This window comes from Chionomys nivalis, chromosome 2 (genome assembly GCF_950005125.1).
Source record: "Chionomys nivalis chromosome 2, mChiNiv1.1, whole genome shotgun sequence".
In the NCBI taxonomy this organism is placed as follows: Eukaryota; Metazoa; Chordata; class Mammalia; order Rodentia; family Cricetidae; genus Chionomys; species Chionomys nivalis.
In genome coordinates, this window is record NC_080087.1 from 23048851 (window position 1) to 23064409 (window position 15559).

The following is a 15559-nucleotide window of genomic DNA, read 5'->3' on the forward strand; positions in this document are numbered from 1 at the left end:
TGACTCTGCTTTCTTTCTCCCACAATTCAGTTCTGTCTTCGCCTACCTAAGTTCTGCCCTATTAGGCTAAGGCAGTTTCTTTATTCATTAACCTATACAAGCAACACACAGAGGGGTTTCCCACATTATGAGTGAAGAAGCCAGCACTGATTCCTTGTATGTGCTTGAGAAGTATTTCTGCCTCGTGAAGTCAGACAAGCTTCAAAACTGGACCATGTCATGGATGGTGCAGCAGCATGGGGTTCTACCTTAGTGAACGGGTGTGAACGGAAACAACATGACAGGTTGGCACTAGGAAGGAGCTAGCCTTATTCCAAATGGAAGAGTACAGAATGGAAGTCAGAAAATACCAAAATAGTAACTGACTTTCTACTGAATAATTGCAGGAGCCTTTGAACATCCTGTACAAGTTACAAACCTCTAAGGAAACCTATAGAAAAATCTGTTAGATTTGTAGACCAGGCTAGACTCAAAATCTGTCACCAGCATTGGTGGCGCACACCTTTAATCCCAGCACTCTGGAGGCAGAGACAGGCAGATCTCTTGAGTTCAAGGCCAGCCTGGTCTACAAGAGCTAGTTCCAGGACAGCCAAGGCTGCTACACAGAAAAACCCTGTCTCGGGGAAGGAAAGAAAAAAAAACTAAAAACCTGTTACCACCTAATAACCCTTCCAATTGTTCATATTACTTTTTCTTTATTAGGAAGCAAAGTAATTTGCCATCTTTAGGATGAGTGAATATGTCATCTTTGAAATTATGTTTCTCAGAGGAAATTTTCAAAAAAAAAATGCAGTCTTACAACATTTAAATTCTCATGATATGTGTGTAAGTTTTAAAAAGTTACTCCAAGTAATGACTACAAGAATAAAATATTACTGTGCTGTTTCAGATGTGTCTGTCCCACACCTAGCATAGATGGACTTATCTTCTGTAGCAAGTATCCATGGGCAGTAAGAAGCATTGTAGGCACAGTGACCTGTAGCAGGGGCATAGTGATACCATCCAAAGGCAGCTAGCTCACTGTGGCAAATGAACACCTGATGATATCACTGGAGTAATAGACCATCCACTTCTTCCCCTAAAACTCAATTTATAGTTGATAAAAATGATTCTTTATAGGTTTAGTAGAAATAATTAATTAAAAAGGGGGGGAAAATAAGTAACTTTGAAATCACACAATGAAAACTGGCATTTAGCTCCATTCTCTTTTTACTCTATTACCATGAATGGTTTCTGATTTTAGTCTAGGGTTAGCCCGTATGCCTTCCAATACATGTAAATTTTTCCTTGAGTACTAACAGTGGTCAGAATCCACTGACTCTTCTTTCTAAAATATGAGAAATTAGTGCAGCTGTTCCTCTATCCTTTCTCCTCCCTCCTCTTTAGTATGTTAATTTTTAGTGTATGACTCTATATCATAATATTTATGGTAGCCATACTTTATTATGTAATTATAAACACATCTATACCCTGAGAAAAATTCAGTAGCATGTACAATATTATAATGTAATTTTTTTTACCATATAATCAAGTAGAATTATTGAAGTTATACAGCAAAGAATATCTTCCTAATTGTCTGTCACTGAGCTTTGTGCTTCAAATAAGTTTTTTTAGTTCTCTAGTTGGATGGTTGGTTGGTTTTAGTTTTGTTGTTTGTTTTTTGGTTTTTAAAGAGAGGGTTTCTCTGTGTAGTCCTGGCTGTCCCTGAACTCACTCTGTAGACCAGTCTGGCTTGAACTCACAGAGATCTGCCTACCTCTCCTCCCTTAGTGCTGGGATTAAAGGCATGCACCACCACTGCCCAAGCGCTTCTTTTAGTTTTTATTAAGATATATTAAGTGGATAATGGGTTTAATTGTAACATTATTTATAGGAGTATATAATGTATTTTGATCACAGTCAACCCTAATTCCCTCTTGTCCTACTCCTACTCATCCCCTCCAAAGAATTTTCGCCAGGCGGTGGTGGCGCACACCTTTAATCCCAGCACTTGGGAGGCAGAGGCAGGCGGATCTCCGTGAGTTCAAGACCAGCCTGGTCTACAAGAGCTAGTTCCAGGACAGGCTCCAAAGCCACAGAGAAACCCTGTCTTAAAAAAAAACAACAAAAAAAAGATTTTTCTAAGCACCCAAATCTATTTTTCCCTAATTATCTTCCTTTTTTTCTAAAGAAACTTGACTTCATTTATCCATAAAATCCTCATTAAAATCCTTCATTCTCGCTGGGCAGTGGTGGCACACACATTTAATCCCAGTACCTGCAGTACCTGTAGCCAGAGGCAGGCGTATCTCAGTGAGTTTGAGGACAGTCTGGTCTACAATGTGAGTTCAAGGACAGCCAGGTCTGTTACACAGAAAAACCCAATCTTGAAGAACAAACAAATATTCTTCATTATTTATGTTAGACAGCTTCAAAAAAATTGGCCAAAAAATAAAAATGACCACTTTTAGAGTTCTCAGTTCTTATCATGAATTCATTTTGCCTGTACTCGAGTGATGAGTAGTATTTCCTTTGCTACAGAACTTGACTGGATATGTTTTGTGTATACTACACTATCATTTCTTTTGCATACATAGAATATACATTAGTGTATAATAGATAGAGAATCTCTGAAAATATGGCTTATTTACTTATGTAGGTATTCTAAACACAAATGTCCTTTCTTCTGTTAACAATTAGACCAGATTGGCTTTCTCTGCTTTTCTGCAGTACTTTAACCTGTAATTCTACAAGTGGTACTAATAGAACTAACTATTGGAATCCCCAGAAAAAAAGAATGAATAGAACACACACACACACACACACACACACACACACGAGGCTGAGTACAAAGTGACATAATAGGCACTATGCTCCCTGTTTGTTTAGCATCGTAGATTGGTATGCCTTGCTTCCAACTATGACCCCCTACATTATTTACTTTTATTAGAAGTTACTAAAAATACAAAACAATGATATTTTTCTGTTAGAGTAATTTTATTTATTCAAATCAAGTCAAGTAGTCTGTTGCTTCTGCAACAGAGAGATCTTGAATATCTCTTACTTCCTTGTCTCTCTTTTAATAAATGATCTCAGCAGATAGGAACAGATGTGAAGGAAGCAGAGTTAAACCAACTATGATGTGTCTTTCTGTCTCCTGCATAAAGATTTTTACTATGCTCACACTCTCTTCTCCGCGGAAGACATTATCTGAAAGAAGAAAAAAAAAAAGGAAGAAAACTACTCTTGTAAAGAGTCTTCCTGTGTTTTAGATGACATCATTTGTGTGTCTGTCCTTGTCCATGGCCTTCTGGTTGCAAGGAAGTTTTGCTCATTGGTTGAGTACTTCATTTTGCAAAGCGCCTTGAGTTTTTACTCTTTATATTCCTGCATTTCTATATGAAATGAATGAAAGTAGTGAGGAAGGTTTTTGAATACATAGTCTATTTCTTTGCCATAACAAAATTTGGTAACTGAAAAATCTAAGTAAAAAGTGTTTGGTGTCATTATTTTATGACTTTTTAGTATGCCTTCCTGCTCAATTAACTAGGTATAAGTTCTTTAAGGAAATGCTTTTTTTTTTTTTTTTAACATTTGGAGGACAGAGAGCATGTGAACAACATGACAGAGCATGTGAACAACATGGCACATTGTACGGAGTGGGAGGACATGCAAACAATGGCTTTCTCTACCATGTAGGCCCTGGGAACCACATTCAGATCATCAGGCTTGCCTGCCCACTTTGCTGTTTCTTATACATCTTGAATATAAACCCATTCAGTTGTGTATAGACTAAAGAAAATTCTCAACAAACAACATAAAAAGACTAAAGCACGTAATATTTGTTAAGTGTCTCTGTTATATACAGTTTGAATGAAGTGTTTATACCGATTTTCTTTTTATTCTTAACTAGGTTTTATTTGGTACTAATGTATTTTCCCCTTTGTGTTTAAAGGGTAGCCATTCTACCAAAGTGGAAGCTGTGGTCAGAACTCTGATGAAAATACAGCTTAGAGATCCAGGGGCCAAAGCACTCGTTTTCTCAACGGTATAATCAAGACTTTCCTGTTTCAGTCCAGCTGGTTTTCTGCCTCTACTTAGTATTTATCTGAGAACTATTTTTAAATGCTTACTGAAATAGAGTTAACAATCAGAATTACTATTGGATTTTTTTCTGTGTCCTTATATTTATGTTTACAGAAATGTGATGATACTTTATAAAGGCAGTTCCTGTAAGATTTTATATTGATTTCAATAAGAGATTTTATTTTGATATTTTAAAAATTATAATCTGTAACCTTGACTCATTCACAAATGAATTTGACTATTTAAGAAAAAGTTAGTTAATGAACTATGAAGTGTTATTTATAAATACAAATAGAGTAAAAACCTTAGTTTTGCATTTAGAAAGAAAGTATATCTATTACATATGCCGTTGTTTTGTGTTATATATTTTCACTGTTTTCAGTGTTGCTTGTATTTTACTGTACTACCTTTCCATCAGTATTTGAAGAGAGGGAATGCTGTTCCAACAGAACTAGTGTCAGTATGTATTCCATCTGAGACTTTGGGTTTGTTTTTGTTCATTTAATTGTTACTGTGGTTTAGTTGTTATTTCTTCCTTCTCAAATCCTCTTTAGCCAAAAGCGGTGTGTGAACACTATTTTTCTCACTTTTATGTTCTAGTGGCAAGATGTACTAGATATTATTTCAAAAGCGCTGACTGACAACAACATGGAATTTACTCAAATCAGCCGCATTAAGACGTTCCAGGTGTGTCAGGTTTTCCTTGTGGTTTTAACACATCAGTTGCTAACTGAAACTGCTGCTCACTAGCTGACTTAATCTTCTGCCTTGGACCCTGAATGAGGGCTTGAGTTCTTGATTATCTACGAAATAAGTATTTTAAAGGAAAGTAGAAAAACTGTAGTTTTTTTTTCTATTCAATGATACCTAAAAAGAGAATCTTTAAAAAAAAAAAAAAAATTTTTTTTTACTTGAGATCCTTTTCCTTAATGTAGAAAAATGGCCTTGCACTATCTCTCTCTGGGATTATAGTCTACATACACAACACATTCACACACACACACAATCAGGAAAAAGTAATATGGTTAAAATTTCCTTTATGTCACATTCAGTACAGTCACACCCACATACTTGGAGACATACCACACATAAGAACAACTAAAATGTAGTAGATTCCTGTCTTACCTCACATTAACTCTTCCATATTTTTCCTTCCTCTCCCCCATACAATTCAGTTTTCATGTATCACATATCTGTGATGTGGTTTTTACTATATGCTATAAAAGCAAAAGTGTTTGTATGATTCTCTTTTTTAAAATCAAGGAAAATAACATTCTAGTTTCTAAACTTGGTGGATTAGCATTTATTTTTCACTACCATATTAAGTTTGAGCTATAACAAGCTGCTCTTATTTCAGTTGATCCAACTAAAGTTAAAATGTACCTTTCTTTTTTAGGAGAATCTTTCAGCATTTAAACATGATCCTCAAATCAATATTTTGCTGCTGCCCCTGCACACGGGCTCTAATGGATTAACTATCATTGAAGCTACTCATGTCCTCTTGGTGGAGCCCATACTGAATCCTGCCCATGAGCTTCAGGCCATTGGGAGGGTGCACCGAATTGGACAGACAAAGTAAGGACTAAAATAGCATCAACCACTTTGCCTCGGGTTATAGAAACTAACTCAGCATTTAAATTCTTTATTTATGTTCATCGAAGCTTATTTGTTTTTAACTATAGGTTCTATCTCCCTCACCTGAAATTTTTGGGACCAGAAATGTTTTAGATTAGGGTTTGTTTTGCCTTCAGATTCTAGAGTATGTACATGTCTTTAATGAGTTATGAGGAAAGGTTCTGAGTCTAAACATGAAATTGATTATATTTCACCTTAAACGTAGTCTAACCCCTCACATGAAGTCAGTTGTGGAAATTTCCACTTTGTCTCATGTCTGCATGGGCTCCCTGGCACTTGTATGCACATGCACACACAGCGAATGAACCAATAATTCAGTGTAATAAAAGATAATTAGACTTAATGCCATACCTAAACCAAAAGTAATAGTGATTATTATATGATAATGTACTTACTTTATTCAAATAACAGATTTGTGGGTATCTGTAATATAACTTCCTCGTTAATGTTATCTCATGGATGCTAGAGACCTTGAATGTTTGAAGATATATACATACTAAGTACACACTAAGCACTCATTTAGTAAGTATTACTGAGCACCTAAAGTATGTCAAGCATTATGCTACATACTGAAGATTGTAATTACATAAAACAAAACCCATTCACATTTACAATGTACATAGAAGGCTACTGTGTAGCACAAGAAAAAGATGATTCAGAGTTATATGAGCAAAACAGTGTGTTTTGTGCCCTGAAGGATAAAGACATTAGGCTGAAGGACTGATTCAGTTAGAGAGTTGCATGTGTATAACAAAGGGAAGAAAAACTGGCATTTCTGAGGATTGTGAGGGGTTTGGAACTGCTGTAGTAAAGCATGAGAAAGGAGTAGTAAATGAACTGCATGTCAGAATCAGAACTACAGATTTACATAAGCTGCAACTTTGAAAGCTTAGACAGCTCTAGTTTTAAGTGGGAAAGAGATAGGTTCTGTGTTTAAATTACTTTTCTCATTGCTGTGTCAAACTCCAAAGAAAAGCAGCTAAGGAAGGAAGGGCTTATTTGGGCTCACAGTTTTGTTAATAGAGTGGGAAACTCAAAGTAGCAGGAGCAGGACATGGTTGGTCATATCGCAAGCAGTTAGGGACACCGGCAGATAAATGCTGACTCTTGGCTTACCTTGTCCTCATTCAGTCTTGATCCCAGCCCATGGGATGTTGCTGCCTGTATTCAGCGTAGCTCTCCCTTCTTCACATAAGTCTTAAATGTTTTGGGAATTACCCATATAGATGAACTGAGAGTTGTGTTTCTATAGTAACTCTAAATCTCATCAAATTGATGATCAAGATAAGCCTTTGTACTCTTTAAAAAAAAACTTAACAAAATATGGCAAAAGTAGGACAACCATAATCTCAATACACAGTTGTTCTAAAGTACTTGCAGATATCATTTAGAATGCAGTTAAATTAGTGTATGTGTAAGTGCAGGTGCACGCATGCCATGCTGTGATTGGGAGTTCAAAGGACCACTTCCAGAAGTCAGTTCTTACCTGCATTTTGTTGGGGCCATCTTACTTCCTTTCTACTGATTTGCATACTTTGCAGGCTAACTGGCCTTTGCACACAGTGTCTGACTCAGGTTGTTAGGCTTACTGCATGCTTTTTAGTTGAGCCTTCCTGCCAGCCCTTAACACTGACTTTTTTTTTTTTTTTTGTGGCTTTTCGAAACAGGGTTTCTCTGTAGCTTTGGTGCCTGTCCCGGAACTAGCTCTTGTAGACCAGGCTGGCCTCGAACTCACAGAGATCCGCCTGCCTCTGCCTCCCTAGTGCTGGGATTAAAGGCGTGCGCCACCACCGCCCGGCTAACACTGACTTCTTATACCAACATTTTTTAAAGCATGGATAGGGCTTGCCTCTGATTTAGAAGCCTAAGTCCATTAAGGCTATTGCTTCCCATCTTTTAAGAGACTACCTGAATCTTTGTATCCTCTTTCCCAGTGACAGTCTTGCCTTATAGAGAGAGTTCAAAGTGCCTTCTCTTTCTCTCCATTATCTACTTAAGCAGTTGGTGTTCATTGGTCTCCACACACTTCATTCAGTAGACCTTTGCTGAACACTTTCTATGTGCCATGCAGAATTTTAAGCATTTTAGATGTTTTCATGCAACTTGTAAGCAGGTTCTAAGCAGGTTGGTCTAGCAACAGTTAGTGTCCAGCAGATTAAAGGGCGTGTCCTGTGAGGAAGATAAAGACTTCAAATGACTTGGAATCCAGCCTTACTGAGATGTAACATCTGACCAAAGCTTGAAAGAGATTGGATAGTTAATCATGCTAATATCTTTTTTTAACTTTTTTTTACATACCAAACACAGTTTCCCCTCCCTCTTCTCTTCCTGCTCCCTCCTCCTACCTCCCTTCTGCCCTCCCCCCCATCCACCTCTCCTTCATTTTCATTCAGATGTAGGCCTCCCATGGGAGTCAACAAAGCATGGCATATCAAGTTGCAGCAGGACCAAGCTCCTCCCCCTTGATCAAGGCTGGGCAAGGCAACCCAGCAAGGGGAAATGCATCAAGGACAGGTCCAGGTCCGACTACTAGGGTCTCCACAAATAGACAAAGCTACACAGTTGTCACCCAGATGCAGAGGGCCTAGGTCAGTCCCATGCTGGCTCCCTAGCTCTGAATCCAGAGCTAATATCTTAAGAAAGAATGATTAAGTAGACAATAAAATCATTGTGACATCTGTAAGTCAGGAGTGTTCCTGGTTTTTTTTAAAAAAAAAAAAATAGCAAAGAACTACAGTTGCTAGATTGAAACAGGTAGGAAATTAAGTCAGGGATCATATTAGACACTAATTAGGAAGCTGTAAGCAGAAAAAGGACACAATCTAACTTCAGCTTTGAAGCAATCATTCTGAAATTTGTACTCAGTCTAAGGAATAAGGGGTGGTGTAGGAGGTCCTTCTGTATTTGTATAGCTTTTATTAGTTGAATAAAGAAAACTGCCTTGGCCTTTTGATAGGGCAGCCCTTAGGTGGGCAGAGAAGACAGAACAGAATTCTGGGAAGAAGGGCGGTGTGGCAGACATCATAAAGCTCCTGCCTGAAACGGACGTAGGTTAGAATCCTTCCCGGTAAGCCATGACCTCGTGATGACATACAGATTATTAGAGATGGGTTAATCAAGATGTGAGACTTAGCCAATAAGAGGTTGGAGTTAATGGGCCAGGCAGTGATTTAATTAATACAACTTCTGTGGGGTTATTTCGGGGGTTAAGCTAGGTGGGCGGCAGGACACAGCCCGCAGTTATACTACAAAGGGGAGCACAGGAGGCCATCCAGTCTTGATGACATTAGAAGGTAGTTTGACTGGTGGCAGTTTACCTGCTGAGTTGTGATCAGGTTCTAGATTGTTCTGGAGGTAGAACTGACAGTGACAGTTTCTGTGGACATAGTGGAGATTAGATTTGAGAGTAACACCATGGTCTTTGGCCAAGATGACTAGGAGGATAAACAACCTTTAGCTGAGTATATTATTACTATTAGAATAGATTCAGTGGGTGTTGGAAGGAGGCCACTTGGCAGATTGTTCATTTCCCAGCTGCCCAGACCCCCAAAATAATCACATAGAAACTGTATTAATTAAATCACGGCTTGGGCCATTAGCTCTAGCTTCTTAGTGGCTAACTCTTACATATTAATTTAACCCATTTTTGTTAATCTGTGTATCGCCACGTGGCTGTGGCTTAACAGGTAAGGTTCCCAGCGTCTATCTCTGGTGGTGGCTCCATAGAGTCTCTCTGACTCTGCCTTCTTCCACCCAGCATTCAGTTTTGTTTTCTCCACCTAGCTAAGTTCTGCCCTGCTATAGGTCTCCAGAGTAGTTTCTTTATTCATTTATGGTGATTGCAGTATACACAGGGAGATCCCACATCTAGTGGAAAGAACAAAACTTGACTTTAGATATGTTTGAGATTTTATTAGCTATATAAAATATGTAAGTTCAGAACCTGGGAGAGAAGCCAGGGCTAAAAGCATACATTTTGATATTGGTAGCATTTGATGGTGTTTTTTGTTGTAATATGAGCGGCAGGACTGCGTCCCCGGCACCCAGCCGCCCGCATGGCTAGCTTATGCCCCGAAATAATTACACGGAAACTGTATTCTTTTAATCACTGCCTGGCCCATTAATTCCAGCCTCTAATTGGCTAGCTCTTACATATTGATCTAACCCATTTTTAATATTTTGTGTAGTACCACAAGCTGGCTTATCAGGAAAGATCTTAACCTGCGTCTGTCTGGAGTGGGAGAATCATGGCGACTCACTGACTCGGCTTCTTTCTCCCAGCATTCTGTTCTGTTTACTCCACCCACCTAAGGGTTGGCCTATCAAATGGACCTAGGCAGTTCCTTTATTAATTAACCAATGAAAGCAACAGATTAATACAAGACCCACCTCCATCAGTTTTTAAGAGAGAAAGAATAGTGATAGGCCACAAACTAAACTCTGGTGCACCTAAATTAAAAGACTAGGAAAAAGTAAGACACCTATATGGTTGACTGTCATTTGCTGCAAAATTTCAAGAAAGGAATCTTACTACCAGAGTTTCGACATTAGCTTTATTTAGCGGCATGATTAGAAGCAGTTTAAATGGAACAGTGTAGGCAACTGCCTGTTAGGATTTTTTTGTTCAACTCTAGTTCAACCATCACACACAGAAGGATTGGGTAGCTTGTGTGATTACAGAGCTACGTAAAAGGTGGCAGGTGCAAGCCTGCTTGCTGCCTCCATGGTGTGTAGACAGAAGTTTCTGTCCCGCCTGGTCTCACAGCTATTCAGTCCCAAATAAACACACAGAGGCATATATTAATTATAAACTGTTTGGCTTATTGCTCAGGCTTATTACTAGCTAGCCTTTTCAACTTAAATTAACCCATAATTCTTATCTATATTTAGCTATGTGGCCTGGTAACCTTTTCTCAATAAGACATTCTCATCTTGTGCCTGGCTGACGACTACGTCCCTGCCTTTCGTCTTCTCAGAATTCTCCTAGTCTGGTTGCACTGCCTATTCTTAACTACCTAGCTATTGACCAGTCAGAATTTTATTAACCAATATGAATGACAAATCTTTACAGTGTACAAGATCAGTATCCTACAGCAATGGTTCATGCTTTAACCAGGGCAGCCTACTGTTACTGTGCAGCTCATAGGAGTAGAATCTTGTGAGATTTTGTTGCAGAGTAAAAGAAGAGAATAAAATTAAAAATTTTGTCCTTTTCAATTAAAAAATTAATTGGAGAATGATTCATTAGATATAAGAAAACAAGATGGATGAGAATGCTAGACATTTTCCATGATTGGGCAAGAAGATATAGGACCCAACATTGATTGGTTTCAGGCAAGAATGTGGCTCTGGTAATGGTCAGGAAGAATTTGTGCTGTGCCCCTTTATTAAAGTGGAAGATGTGACCTTTTTTCACCCCATTTGTCCTAAATCTCACCTCTTCTCATATTCTCAAGAGCCTTCCTCTTGTGATACATCACATATACATGTCTGGATGATACTCCTTTACAGTCCATCTCTACCTGCTTGACCTCCCATTCTCTCAGCCTTTCTCTTGTGGTAGTTGACCCATGGATAATACACTGAAATGAGGCTTGGCGTGAGTGTAACTGGTGCCCTACTTCTTGCCAGAGGTCCAGTGGGTTTTTTTTTTTATCTTCTCTCTGAGTTATTAGTTCACCCAGTGCTATAGTCTTAAGTTGTGGGTAACCTTAACATGTATATCCCTCAACCCAGAAATTCCAAGCTTTATGGATGTAGTCAGTATCTGTACATGTATCTAGGAACTTTATGTCTCTCCCAGGAGGTGGACTCAAGTTTAACATAGGTAAAAACAAACTGCATTCTTGCTACTGTCAGCCAGTCCAAGCTTTCCTCATATTTTAATGTGACTCTTATCATCTATACTTGCTCAGACAAGAAATCTAGGGCTCTCCTGTATATCTCTTTTTAATGTCAGATTATTGCAGTCTTGACTATTATATTTCACAAATATTCTTCATCTTCTGACTACTTATCCCACGGACACAAAGCACAATGCCCTCCTCCTGCTGAGATGTTCACAAATTTTACCTCTTCTCTGCCTTTATAGTAGCCAGAGACATTTACAAAGTACAATCTATTGTAAATCAAATTATGCATAACCACTGGAGCATATTCTTTATAACCACAAAATCCAGTTTGTGGTTGGGTCCTGCAAAGCCACAGTATATGATCTGAGCTCTGCTCACCTCTAACCTCTTGGTCACCTGTTTCATTTACAACATGCTTTTGCCATGCTAGCCTGCTGTTGGCCCCTGAAACATTGTTAGCTTTTTCCAAGGATGTGCTCATCCAATAATGTTTATTAAAATGCTTTGTCTTCTGTTTGCCTGCTCTCCCTGCTGCTTCTGTGCTTACTGCCTGATTCTCTTTCTTATTTCCACTCCTCATGGCATTATCTGTGCATGGAACTGATTTTCTCATGTGTTTATTACTATCTGTCTCTCTCATGAGACGTTAGTTTATGAAGATCACCTTGGCATCATTCACTATTGACCTGTCCCTCAGCACATTTATTTGTGCCTGCCACAAATGGGCAACCATGGACTAATGAATATAGCATTTGTATGTAAAATCAATTTCTACTCATTTGTCTTACAATGGTTTTTAAGCTTACAGTTATTATTTACCTTCCAGACCTACCATTGTACATAGATTCCTAATTAAAGCAACAATAGAAGAACGAATGCAGACAATGCTGAAAACTGCAGAGAGGAGGTAGGTAACAGCTTACAAGTGAAGCTCCCTGTCATGTGATCCTTGTTGGTCACCTTTGCATGGATGATAGCAAATGATATAACACCAATACTTTTTTGTTAAAGCAAAGAATAGCATTTTATCCAAAGCGTTTCCCAGTTAATGCTTTTGCCGTTGTGTTTGATTTAAGATATTTATTAGGCTGTAATATGCGAAACTAACCGACTTTAACACATTAGATTACTTTTTCAATGAAATTTATTGTTCTGTCGTACCTAAACTTTTGTCTGGTATATGTGAAATACATGTGCACTGCTGCTTTATAGTTTACACGTGCCTATCACAGATCGAGAGGAATGTCTGAATTTGCAGACTTCAGAGTAGCAGAGTCGTCAAAACAGTTTGAACTTTGAAACATGACCTTGCAGTCTTTAAACTTCCTAATGTTTGCACAAATTAGTAATTTCCATTTAAAGTTATCTTAAAGTAAACTGGTACCTGTGTACCTCCTATATGATGAGATGGGTCGGAAGTTGCCCATAGTAGAGATGATTACTTTTTAAAAGGGACTGCATCTCCAGGGATACTTTGAGAAATACAAAAACACTTTCAAACCAGAACTTCCTGTACTCTGGTGATGTACAAGGAAAGACGGCAGCCACCCGACAAGCTTTACGTCCTTTGTTCTTGTTGTAACATGCTGCAGACTTCAGTGATTTTTACTTCAGTTCCTTTAAATAATAAAAGAGCTACTGTACTTATCTGTAAGTGGAAAAAGGTGAATTTAGAACTTTCTTGGCAACAGTTGTCAGATGTTCATAGAAAACATTGTTTTACAAATCCTCAGAATTATTTCAGCATTTTCACTGATTTTCACGAGATGTAACACTTACATCATTATATACTTGAGAGAAGTTCCCTATGGCTCAGTTACGACAACATAGGAGCAGATTTGTGTTCTCCATTTACTGTCATGCATGCAGTCACTGACTCCTGGCCCTCCTTTTTCATTGTGTTTTTTGAACTCTTGCAGTCACACAAGCTCATCCGGGAAGCACTCTGAAGCCTCTGTGTTGACTGTGGCTGACCTGGCAGACCTCTTTACCAAAGAAACAGAGGAGCTTGAATGAAGTGCTATTAAATCATTTCATTAACTTTCATAGTTGTAAAGCAAAGTTGTTAATTAAAAACAAAAGATCAGTAAATATTAGTAAATACTATTTCAAACTGGATGAATTCTTTTTGTTATAAACTAACATAGTAATGATTGGCCATTGGTTTTCAGTATACTAATTTCAAAACATGTACAATGAATTTTAATTTTGCATTTCTACTGAAATACTTCTTGTTCCAGTGAATATCTATAACTGATAAGGCAGGGGAATTAAGAAAGATATTGAAGACTTTTCTTTTAATGCATAGATATTTGTATTGAGTCAGAATACATAAAAGAGAAAGTAAACTAGTCTAGTTTTGTATGACCTGATATATCCAATCAGTGTAGATCACATTTTTGAAAGGACCTTCAGCATCTTTAGCGTATGTTTCACCATTATCTTATCTTCTCAGTAATGTTTTAAGAAAATGCTGAACTGTAATAACTAGTTATTTGCATGAGTTTAAATGTAACACTGTCATTGTAACTTGAAAGTAAGTAGTGCAGCTCCTAATGCTAAATCATTAGGCAATTACTTTGCTTTTCATGTTTTGCTACTAAAAGTTAAAATACGGAAAAATTCCTTTTTTCTATTATGTATTGAAGTAGTATCATTGTTAGTGTGGTTTTATGTGTACTAATATTTACCTGATAATGATGTTTAGTTCTCTTAGTAAGTTTTTTTAATGTGTTTTAAGATGATGTATCTGTAAATACTGAGTTTTATGGTTTTATGGTTTGTGATGTTACTATAGCATAGAAATGTGGCTTTTTAAAAAAAGAAATCATCATTGTACTGATGTCTTAGACAATATTCCTTTCCTGTGTTCTTCTAACTAGTCATTCTAGCCGCTAGTATCTAAATTTACAATAGAGTTTATTCATTTCAGTCACTCACCCTTAGGGACCACTAGTGTTACTGCAGGAGAGTGCTGTGTTCACACACGCATATTACTGTAAGTGATGAAACTGTCTCTTCTTCTGTGAAGAATTAATAGATGGCCTTGGCATCACAGAATCAGAAGTAGCTTGTTGTATCCTAGCCCTGTGATGGAATATGAGTGTTCTTATTTCCTGTCTTTAAGCCTTTGGAGTTTTAAGTGACCCTCAGGATTCATTAGCTCCTAACTGCCCAGAAAACTGTACTGGAGTGGGTCTCCTTCATCAGTGAGCTCTGGTGCTTAGCTAAGGTGCATTTCCCACTCCAGGTTTACAGGTGACAGTTCAACTGAAGAAGACACATTGTGGGTGCTTATTCTTTAGTTGAAGGGAGATATGCATTGATTCTTTTATATGAAATTAAACTATTTTTACAGCTCTTTTACATATCATAAAGAGCTTTATGTATATTCATGTGGTTAACATTCCTAATAGTCCTGTGAAGTAGATATGATTAATATCATTCCTGTTTTGAAAGTAAAGAACTAATGCTCAACAATATTAAGAAACTTGCCTATGACATGTAGCAATTATACAATGGAGCCCAGGCCCCCTGGCTTCACATCTTTTGTTCTTCCACCAAATCATATGCCATGCTGAGATTCAGAAGCCTTGTGGCTATAATTTAATAATGAGATTGTTTAAGTAATTATTTTTGTTTCCTGGTATTACTTTATGTGCTATGTTCTAGGGAAAACAATTTGTTGTTCTTCAATTTAAAAAATGATATATTGATATCTATACTTACCAGTATTAGAGGAAAGCTACTCTTATTTATTTCAGTAAGATACCTCAATTAAATAAATATTTTAGTGGAAAATGAAATTGTGGATTGTTTAATTTCTATAGATCATATGAACTTTGGTTTTTATTGACTTAACAAATAATATCAAATGGCCTATCAGCCAAATCCCCCTAAGAATGAAAATGTCAATGTTCTGTCCCTGTGTCCTTCAAGTGCTCTACATGTGAATTTAGTGCATTCTGAAGCTGGAGAAATCGACATTCACAAGCGCAATAGGACAT

General features: G+C 37.6%; 1 protein-coding gene across 2 annotated transcripts in view; it reads left to right on the forward strand.

Annotated features, from left to right (window-relative positions):
• The window catches only part of Shprh (SNF2 histone linker PHD RING helicase), a 69596-nt gene extending 54256 nt beyond the window's left edge, over nt 1-15340 (forward strand). For both annotated transcript variants that reach the window (XM_057761327.1, XM_057761328.1), the window contains exons 26-30: nt 3935-4027; nt 4666-4752; nt 5462-5640; nt 12379-12459; nt 13472-15340. In XM_057761327.1, the coding sequence (XP_057617310.1) occupies nt 3935-4027; nt 4666-4752; nt 5462-5640; nt 12379-12459; nt 13472-13568 (537 nt within the window). In that variant the 3' untranslated portion in view covers nt 13569-15340. The remainder of the gene's footprint in view (nt 1-3934; nt 4028-4665; nt 4753-5461; nt 5641-12378; nt 12460-13471) is intronic.
• Nucleotides 15341-15559: the final 219 nt, after the last annotated feature.